This window comes from Rissa tridactyla, chromosome 1, assembly GCF_028500815.1.
Source record: "Rissa tridactyla isolate bRisTri1 chromosome 1, bRisTri1.patW.cur.20221130, whole genome shotgun sequence".
NCBI classification, from domain to species: Eukaryota; Metazoa; Chordata; class Aves; order Charadriiformes; family Laridae; genus Rissa; species Rissa tridactyla.
Genome location: NC_071466.1, coordinates 125,067,002 through 125,077,177, shown reverse-complemented (window position 1 = coordinate 125,077,177; position 10,176 = coordinate 125,067,002). Strand labels below are relative to the sequence as shown.

The 10,176-nt window shown below is 46.6% G+C and overlaps 1 protein-coding gene across 10 annotated transcripts in view; it reads left to right on the top strand.

Annotated features, from left to right (window-relative positions):
• Window positions 1-4,611: 4,611 nt before the first annotated feature.
• The window catches only part of NXPE3 (neurexophilin and PC-esterase domain family member 3), a 28,841-nt gene continuing 23,276 nt past the window's right edge, over window positions 4,612-10,176 (top strand). Inside the window, exons 1-4 of one of the 10 annotated variants that reach the window (XM_054208296.1) lie at window positions 4,612-4,682; window positions 6,093-6,145; window positions 7,528-7,617; window positions 8,013-8,225. In XM_054208296.1, coding sequence (XP_054064271.1) covers window positions 8,133-8,225 — 93 coding nt within the window. In that variant the 5' untranslated portion in view covers window positions 4,612-4,682; window positions 6,093-6,145; window positions 7,528-7,617; window positions 8,013-8,132. Of the gene's footprint in view, window positions 4,683-4,926; window positions 6,146-7,524; window positions 7,618-8,012; window positions 8,226-10,176 lie in introns of those variants that run through there. The other 9 variants (XM_054208278.1, XM_054208271.1, XM_054208304.1 and 6 more) reach the window with 9 other exon arrangements.

Sequence of the window (10,176 nt, the reverse complement as noted above, 5' to 3'; positions counted from 1 at the left end):
CATAACGCGTCAGGAGCTCAGGTTGAAGGTCCCTCTTGTCCCTGTTTTTGATTCATATTTCTAATGAGATCAGACATTAAAATCTTTGGCTAGAGTTGGAAAATAAAGGGATAAACATACCTAGTGGATGGAACCAATTTTGTTCAAATGGAAATAGTTACTTTGAATTTTACAGGCTGAAATCCTTGTATGTGCTAGCAGCGGAGTTTCGTTTCTGTATGATGGTGTGGTTTGAAAAACTCCTGTTAATTCTGTATAACACTATGTCCAGATGGTAGCGAGGTTTTTTTCCCCTTCACTCAAGTGTTATAGTGTGAAAACTAATTTTTCTCTACTGTTGCAAAAGCACAAACTACTCTGTCCAAGTGTAGCTTGCATCAGTACATCACTGATTTCAAGCCAGAGTGCTGCGTTTGTGAAGGACCTGTGGCCATATAATGCATCAATTTGGGGTATAGGTAGAAGGAAGTATTACTTTGGCCTACATGGGACAGCACATAGGGATCTTGACAGACTTTAACACGTGGGCTTCCTCAACTTTATCCATGTCACTGATGGAGCTCGTTCGTTTTCTTTCTATAGCTTGGCACAGGTTTTTCCTATACATAAGGATATTTTCAGACATGTCCCTTGTGACACTCTTATCATAACTTCTTGTGGATCTGGACAGGTGTGTGTGACTGTCACAAGTCCTGCAAGTAATCCAGCATGTTCCTTGGTCTAGGAGTGTCGAGACCAATGGAGTTAATGTGCCACCCATGGGAGATTGTGCCTGTTGTCCCAGCGGGGACTTCTTGAGGATTGCTAGGACCTTTTCAGGTACAGCCCAAGTGATTTCTGGCAATGTGAGGACTTCGAGACTGCTCAAGTCTGTCCCCTTTTTCCTTGCTCAAATCCCATTTTCTTACTCCTTATGATATGTGCAAGACAACATTGAACAAAGGAAGAAACAGCAGAAAATTGTGTACGGGTTGCCCAAATGAAACCAGTCCCAGCCTTTGACTTCCAAGACCGTAATTTGTCTGTGAAAACTGGGAAGTCCACGATTATGAAGGATGCCCTGGAAAATGTAAAATCTGTGCACATTCTGTTGAAATTGTTCATGTGTTGGGCTGAAAGCAATAAACTGTTACAAAAGCCTAAAAAATTCTCAAACAATGTGGGGTTGTGAGAAGAGCAGTCCAGCAGCCAGGGCTGTCTTGTTAGTATTGTGCTAAACTGCATTCAAGCAGCAGCCTTTGATGTCTCTTCCTGTCCATTATTTGTTTCACCAGCTGAAGTTCTCCAGTCCCTTGAGAACTTGCAGCACGTTTTCTGGTGTGGGAAGCGGATGGAAAATAAGCTGAGCAGGTTACTGCTGCTTATGTGCATAGAGGCTGTGGGACCTGGGGAGAAGCAAGGGACACGGAGAAACCCTACAGCCTGAACTCTTTTGTTCCTTCCACCCATCCTACAGCCCCTTCAACTTGAAGCTAAAGGCAAGTGCATGTGCTATCGGAGCCTGTATTTTCAAATCCAGTCCACGGCTGTCTTGTGCTGAGGGCCCTGGGGGGGTCTCAAGTTCTTTCACTTGTCCCCTCCTCATTGCGGCTTGCTTGTTCCCAGTTTTGACACTTTTTCTACAGCAGACTGGCTGCCCTTTTGGTCTTTGATTCTCTGCCTTTACTCACGGAAAGTCTTAAGCACGTGAAGCACGGTCTTTTGCTAGCAGGTCAGGTAAGCTACCTTTCTCGCCCGCTTTCTCAAACTCATGATTGCCTGATGCTTTCCCTTCTTTGGTGTAGCAGTGTCAATGTTAAACTCTGGGTAAGCTCCAGGCAGCCTTTGGCCGAAATGGCTGTGACGCGCCCATTGTCTGGTGGAGAAAGGGAGAGGGAGTGCTGGAAGAGCTTCCGTTAGTCCCAAAGGGGAAGAGAACTGCCTGGGGGCAGTGGGAAGCTGTGCTCCCACTGGTCCCTGGAGCGGGAGTGCGGCGCAGCTGCCTGAGGGAGCATCTGCAGCAGGTTTGCTGGTGCAGAAGGGAAGTGGAAAGGCTGCTTGGTGCCTGTAGGTGAGCTTCTCTGTAACCTTTTGGGAAAAGGACTTGAGGAAGCTGGAAGAGCTTCTGGCAAAAGCTCTATCCCTTTACCAAGCGTTAGATGATATGAAGAGTCTGGGCAGCACCAGATCAGCAAAAGACTTTTTCCAACCAAGTCAAATATACCTTAGTTGTTGCTATGCCTGAAACCAGGGGACATGCTGAACTTGCATGCAAGGTCAGAGTGAAACTCACTGTTCTAGTAACCGTGGGGGGACAACACCAGATGGTTGTGTAAGTGGAAAATGGTTGGAGAAGCAATACAGGGGTAATGTGGCAAAAGAGGACTGGTCAAAGATGTGTATAGGAAGGGAACAGAGTGGGTTGTGCTCTTTGCAGACTGTCCAGGACTGTCAAATGCGTTGTTTGTTAAATCTCATCATATTCAGCACAAACACGTGTTTAGTTTGCTTTACGGGGCAAACCAAAACATTTCCCAACACTTGCCTATAATTAAGAATCAGTTTCAGTAATCCCAGTTGCATTATCTAATATACTGTGTATTACTGATGATTATTTTCAGGTAAGGGAGAGAAGGGCAGTGGGGCCAAGGGCCCAGCATAATTTCACCTTACTGCATGTGATTCTGGAAAAAGAAATAAGGAAAGATCGATTCTTTTTCATTATCTATCTTTCTGTACTCATCTCAAAATAATTGCCGAGCGCTTCTGGTGTGATAAACCAGGAAGGATGTAAGGTGAGTGGCAGCTGCTGAAGCTGTAGTTTTTTGGGGCTAATGACTCTAGATGTTGCATGTGTAACAGACCTCACCAAAGCCATTGACACTCAAATAGCTTAAAACTAAACAGTCTTTTACAAGGCCCCTTCTATAGAGCGTGGGGGCAGATGTTCAGTGATCAGTTTATGGCCTCTTTGTGCACAAGGTCTTACCATTTTAGAGATTAGAAAAGCACATTTGATTCATTCTTAGGTCTTCATTAAGACTAGCTACAATAACAACTGAAGAATTTATGGAGAAAAGTAGTGGGGATCCCCTCCCGTCATTGAGCGATGGTGAAATGTAAAATGTGGCAGAGAATAGCGTAGCCTTTTTCATGTAAAAAGAGCACAGACTTTGTCATTGTTGTCATCTTCCAAGCCCTCACCCCCAACATCAATCCAGTTATATTACAGCAATGGGCTTATGCCTGGCATTAAGCACACTAATTAGATCATTTTGCCTTGGGTCTCACTTTGAACTGAAGAATCTGTGGGAGAAATTGATGCACTGCATGGCTCATGACGGAAGGCTGAAGAGAAATGAGACTGCTATAAAACTGATAGACTTAATATATACAGGGGGAAAAAAAATCAATACCAAGTATCTTTCAAGATCCTGTATGTTTAGTGTTCTGCATATACAGCCAGATGGCTTTCAATTCCTGATTGACAGTATTTAGAACTAATAAAAGCTGGTGCCTGTTGAGATGACTGCTTTCCATCTCTACCAGGTAATCACCCTTGTAATGTGGGGAAAGGAAGAGAAAAGTAGAAGTGAGATCACTTAACTCATTCGAAATAGCTATGGCTGATGGGGGTGGGGCCAGGAGATAAGAGTAGACATTTAATATTTATAATGGCTAAAGTACTATGTCCACAAGAATACTTCAGCTGTTCTGTCTCTCTTCCTGGTTTTAAGCATGCCGGGTATTCCTTAGTAAAAGTACGATTGAGCCTCGAACCTGTACTCATGCAGACAACTGCTAGCAGGTGAGTATTTTGGAAAGAGGTATTCCCAGATTTACGCGGCGTTTATAAGTGATGGCAAATCCAACTGCAGATGCCCTGTTACCAGATTGGAAGCGCAGGTTGCTAAACTGAACACTGACCGCGTGCATCTCCTCAAGCATTTTGAAGTGCTGCCTTTAACGCAGCAGGGTTTGCCCAATTCTGCTGTCCTGTACCCGTCTCCCTAGCTCAGCCCCTGCAGCTGGCCTGTGGCCCTGCCTCTCCCCTCTTCGTAACCCTCTTGCTGTTCAAAACGCTGCTTCCCCAGCCCCCTCCCATAGTCACCTTCAGGCCCAGGCTCAGCATTGTCTGAGCTGTGATGGCTCCCGTCAGAGCCTTGTCTCTTGACTGGGGGTGCAGCCGGGCAGGTTCCGCACACAGGAGCCTGGTAATGCCACCCAGGCCATCAGCCTGGGCTCCGCACCAGCCTCCCCCCATGCCGCCTTCTTTGACTACACCTACTGTGCCTCAAAAATTACAGGGAAGGTGCCGCCACCCCCCCCACCCCCACCAGGGCGAGATTATGAGGCCCCTCTCGGCAAAAAAGGATGCCCAGAAATCAGTGCGTGCCGCGTTATGATTTTATTTTTTCCCCCATAGGATCACTGTGTCAACGTAGTCACCGCTGCAAAAAACCCACCAGGGGATCCTCCCCCACCTCGGGGCCGCGTCCTTCACCAGCTGCCCGCCCTCTCTCCCCAGGCCGGGGCGGCGGCCGCTATCTGCGACTGTTTGGCGCCGGGCGGGGCAGGGAGGGGAGGTGGTGCGATAGACGCTGCCGTGCGTCTCAGGGGCGGGGAGCAAGGCGGGGCAGCGGGGGCCGATGGATATACAGCCAGCCGCCGCCTGGCCCCGGGGGCACGGTTGGGGCACTGCGGTGAGGGGGCGCGGGGGCGGCGGGGCCTGCGGTGGTGGTGCTGCTTGTCTGAGGGAGGGAGCGGGGAAGGGCGGCAGCGGGGCAGTTGCAGGGAGGCCCGGCGGCCTTGGGGCGCCGTGGCGGGTGTCCGGCTGAGGTGGGGGGTTCCTGGGGTGTGGGGCGGCGGGGCCTGTGGTGGTGGTGGTGGAAGGGCGGCAGCGGGGCAGTTGTAGGGAGGCCCGGCGGCCTTGGGGCGCCGTGCCGGGTGTCCGGCTGAGGTGGGGGGTTCCTGGGGTGTGCTGCTTAGATCTCCCCCCTGGCAGCGGCGGCCGGTGCTGCTTCCCCGCTGCCGGGCCCGCCTGCCCCTCAGGGGCGCCCTGCCTGCCCGCTCGCTGTCGTTTTGCCTCGGCGGCGGCTGGAGCTGCTTCCTGCCGGTGCAGGGGCTGCCCCTTGTGCCGCTACCCGGAAGGGTGCCGGCTGCCGGAGGCCGGCCCCGCGGCTTGTGCCCGGGCTGCTACCTGCGGGGCTGCCGAGCCTCGGAAGAGGGCGGTGGTAGAAACCCGCTTTCACAGCGGTAAAACGCAGCTTTACAATTTACATTGCCGGCAGCGGCGTGGTTCCTGCTTGCTTGTTATTGTCCTCAGCCCGCCCCATCCCTGTCCCTGTCCTTGTCCCTTACCCTTGGGTGTGTATTCCGTGAGCGCGGAGCAGAGGCCGCTTGTTTTGCTGTCGCGGGACCGCCGCAGGGAGCTGGGGCACAGCCCGGCGGCCGCCAGCCCTCTGCGGCGACCTCGGCGTGGCAGCGGTGCCGCAGGGGCTCCTTGGGGAGCGAGGCCGAGTCAGGAAAAACACCCGCAAATCTGATTCCCGTCCCCCCCCCCCCCCCCGCGACTGGCCTGGGAAGCTTGTGCCTCAACGGAGTCGGTGGCAGGGCTGCCTCAGGGGTGTGCGTGGCAGTCCTTTGAAGGAGTTGCACTAACGCTGGCTGTTGTAGCGCTGCCGGCTTAGAGAAGTATTGGGGCGGGGAGCTGACAATATTTAATGACATAAAAGAACCAACCAACCAACCAAAAAAACCTCCAACCCTGTAACAGAGCGCGAGAGAACTTGGAGGCTGTTCGTAAAAATATCAGTGAGCTGGTTTTTGGTTTTAACCTTGGGCGAGTAATAACACGGAACAAAGCTGAGAGGAGTAACGTGTAACAGTAAGTAGCAGAAAATTCAAAGGTACAGGACTGAAGTTAAAATTTTAATACCTTTAAAAAAAAATCCCCGGTCATTGTAGAAAAAAATTAATTTTGCAGGTGAGGAGTCTTAACTGCCATGTTACTTTGTGTCACAGCAAGCAAATCACCAATGTATAAGATTTTATTAAAAAAAAAATATTCTATGTATGTATATATGTGTTTGGTTTTTCTGTATTGTTTCCAGGGTTATTTTTGTCCTTTTGTGTGGATGGCTTCAGAGAATGGTCCAGGAATAGGGTAAGAATCTAAGCTTTTTGGCACACTTATGGGCTTCCATTATGTAAAAAAATGAACTAGATCAGTTATTCAGGGATGATGAAACTGGGAGTATGTTAAGGCCTTTAGTATAAAGAAAGCTCTAAACCTGTATATTTGAATGTTTTAGGACATGTGATGTTTACTGAAATACAGAAAATTATGGACAAAAACTTTTGAAGAAAAATACGCGGCAGTGTTCTCTGTGGCCTTTTTAGTTATATGAAATGACATTCTCTTAGTTTTCAGTGATTTGAAGACAATTCTTAGCAACGTTCTTTTTCTCTAATGTATTTGTTTCTGTTCCTCTAATGGTGATACATCGCCTTAAATTATCATTTTAATGTATTTAAATATATTTGTTTTCAGTTATGTAAAACCTGAGTTGATATTTTATACAAAATTAATACTTTGTATTAGCTCAGAACTGTTCCAACAAAGCTGCAGTTTTGTCGCATGTTCTCAGTTTGATACCTTTACTTTAACAGACTCTTGCTCTTTCAATGCTTGTTCATCAGTCAGAAATACAATCTCTGTGATTCTCAGCAAAGCATTTGAAGTAATAATCCCTGTAATCCTTGTAAAGCAATTTCATGTGTGGTCTATTTTGAGATTGTCCTGGTTATACCAGTAATATATTTTAGTTTTGTAGTCTATGTTCCTGTAATGAATGATTTCGTTAGCCGATTTTGATATTTAATGTATCATTATATCTAATTTACATATATGCGGCATTCTTCATAGAATCTTAATAAATAGTATAACTTTGCAGTTATACTATTTATAGAAAGTTATGCAAAGTTTATCTAATCGTTTGATTATGTTGTTGCACTTGGTGGATGGTATGAGTAACGCTGCTTTGAGAATGTTAGGTTTGACGAGACTGGTGTCTTTTGACTGTTTATCCTTGCCATCTGTTGTCTGTTTCCAAGTTTAGAGCTTCTCCTTCTGCGAGAATGGTACCCTTTTTGCTTGCAAAGTGACTGCCTCAAAATTGCCCCTCTAAAAAAGAAGGAAGATACGAAAGCCAAACCGAACAAGTATTAAGCTGTGACAACTGTTTATTAACGGTTGTTAAGTTTTATTATATTTTCCTTAAAAAAAAAAAAAAAATCACAAACAACAAAACCAAAACCCAGCACCTTGCATTCTTCCCAGAAGTTTACTTATTTACCATTAGAGCTGCATAAGATACATAATGTAAAAGGAATTATAAAAAAACCAAACCAAAAACCAATAGGGAGGATGTAGTCTAATATCACAGCAGATTCCTGAGGTTCAGTTTTAGTGCATTCAGCTCTGTTAGATACCTCCTGTTTAACCAATAGGTGTTACAGCTATTTTTTTTCCCCTCTTCCCAGCAGAAAACTGGAGAAAGTATCTTTTATCTTGCTTATCCAGACTTGCTTCAGACCTTAGTCTTTAATAACAACTTGTTGGAATCTCTTAATCAGGTAAATAGGGAGATGTCTAAACCCACAAGTTTCTGCTAAAAGTCTTGGACTCATGATGATAGTGTGACCTAATGGATAAATGGGGTGGTGGTTATTTGTTTTGGTTTTTTGGTTGTCAGAAAGAAATCTTGCGCTCTTTTGCTTTTTTTGTTTGTATCAAATGCTAGTGAGAATGGCTTTATGATAAGGTTTTGCCTTGATATGCCCAAGAGAATTAAGTAACATAATAGATAGTACTGTTCAGATTAAGGCCATAAAAATTTGTTTTAACAGTTTCATTGTACTCATAGTTGCCATGCAAAGTTCCACGATTTATATGCTTTTAGTGTTAAACTCTGCTTTATTTCTAACAATATTTTGAGGACTTAATATAATTTTTGCAAATACATTTGCAGGAATGAAGTGGAAGTCAGCTGAATTCTCTTGTATGCTACTGAGACAAAATGACATTCATGTTTGTGGTGAACGGAAGTCATGGCAGCATCTAACATGGGAGGGAAAGAGATGAGTGGACAATGTGGCGTGACTCGTTCAAATTGCAAATCTTCTGCCTGCTTATGGCAGTACTGGCTATTGTGGTGCTGGTCCATAATTTTTTTCAGGTAGAGGTAAGTGGAGCCTGTTTCTTCTCTAGGAGGGCCTGAGCAACATTATTCCTTTTTGAGTGTAGGGTTAGAGCTGTGACTGACAGCATTTAGCTACAACTTGGAATCACAGAAAACTCAGACTGGAAGGGATGTCTGGAGGTATTTTATCCAACACCCTCCTCAAAGGGGTAACTTCAAAATTACCTTGTATTGTGCAGGGTATTGTTGTGTTGAGTTTTGACAGCCTGCGAGGACGGTCAGGTTTCCTAACTTGCCTGGGCAGTCTGTTGCAGTGCTACGCCCCTCTCCTAAAGAGGCATGTTTCTCTTATGTGCAGGTGGAAGTTGCCTCTTGTCCTTTTAGTAAGTACTTCGGACTCCAGTTCCTCTATAAATTCTCTTTAGGTAGTGAAAGACTACAGTTAGATCCCCTCTCAGTCTTTTCCAGACTTTAAAGGTCTGGATCCCCCTTAGCGTCTCCTTTCGGTCATGTAATTCCAGTCCCCTAATCATCTCAGGGGTTCTTAGCTGGTCTCTCCAGTTAGACTCTCATACAGGGTGTTCAAAAACCAGACACAGTGTTCTAGATATGGCTTCACCAAGGTGAAGTTGAGGGGAATCATCACTTTCCTCAATCAGCTGGTTATGCTCTTGTTAATTCATTACCGCAACGCTATGCTGTTGACACATGGTGGGTTTGCTGTCCACCGGAATCCCTAGGTCTTCTGCAGAGCTGTTGGCTAGCTAGTTATCTTCAGCCTGTACTGATGCAACTTTTCTTTGCCTTTTCCATTTTCCCTCTGTTGTGTCTGACTTGCATATTTCTTCATTTTACTTTTCACTGTAGTGCAAAGGTACTTTCAAACTGCATTAGTCAACAACCCCAGGCTAAACTCAAGACAGATTAAAACATGGAGGATTGGTTCCAGGAAGCCTTTGAGGCTGACTCTGCCCATTGGCTGCGTGCCTGGTGAGACTGTCCAGTGCGGCATTTGGTGGGTGAGCATAATCATAGAATGTGTTGGGTTGGAAGGGATCTTTAAAGGTCACCTAGTCCAACCCCCCTGCAGTAAGCAGGGACATCTTCAACTCAGGTTGCTCAGAGCCTCGTTAAGCCTGACCTTGAATGTCTCCAGGGATGGGGCCTCCACCACCTCTCTGGGCAACCTGAGCCAGTGTCTCACCACCCTCCTTGTAAAGAACTTCTTCCTAATGTCTAGTCTAAACCTACCCTGCTCTAGTTTAAAACCATTGACCCTCGTCCTATCACTACATGTCCTTGCAAACAGCCCCTCCCCATCTCTCCTGTAGGCCCCCTTCAGGTACTGGAAGGCTGCTGTAAGCTCTCCCTGGAGCCTTCTCTTCTCCAGGCTGAACAACCCCAACTCTCTCAGCCTGTCCTCATAGGAGAGGTGCTCCAGCCCTCGGATCATCTTCGTGGTCTTCCTCTGGACCTGCTTCAACAGGCCCATGTCCTTGTGCTGAGGGCTCCAGAGCTGGACGCAGTACTGCAGGTGGGGTCTCACCAGAGCAGAGTAGAGGGGCAGAATCTCCTCCCTGGATCTCCTGGCCACGGTTCTTTTGATGCAGCCCAGGATGCTATTGGCCTTTTGGGCTGCAAGTGCACATTGTTGGCTCATGTCCAGCTTTTCATCCAGGAGTACCCCCAAGTCCTTTTCCGCAGGGCTGCTCTCTATCACATCATCCCCCAGCCTGCGTTGATAACGAGGGTTGTTCCGACCCAAGTGTAGGACCTTGCACTTGGCCTTGTTGAATTTCATAAGGTTTGCTCGGGCCCACCTCTCTAATAATAATGCTTAGCCTAATGCCTTATTAAATTCTAGCTATCTTTTATGCATGTTAGCCAATAGATAGTTGCTTTATGCTTTTAAGTTGTGTGTATCCTGCTTGCAGAGTTGTTTTTTCTCCTGACCCACGTGAAATGATCCAAAAGAGGGGTTGTAGAATCTTGT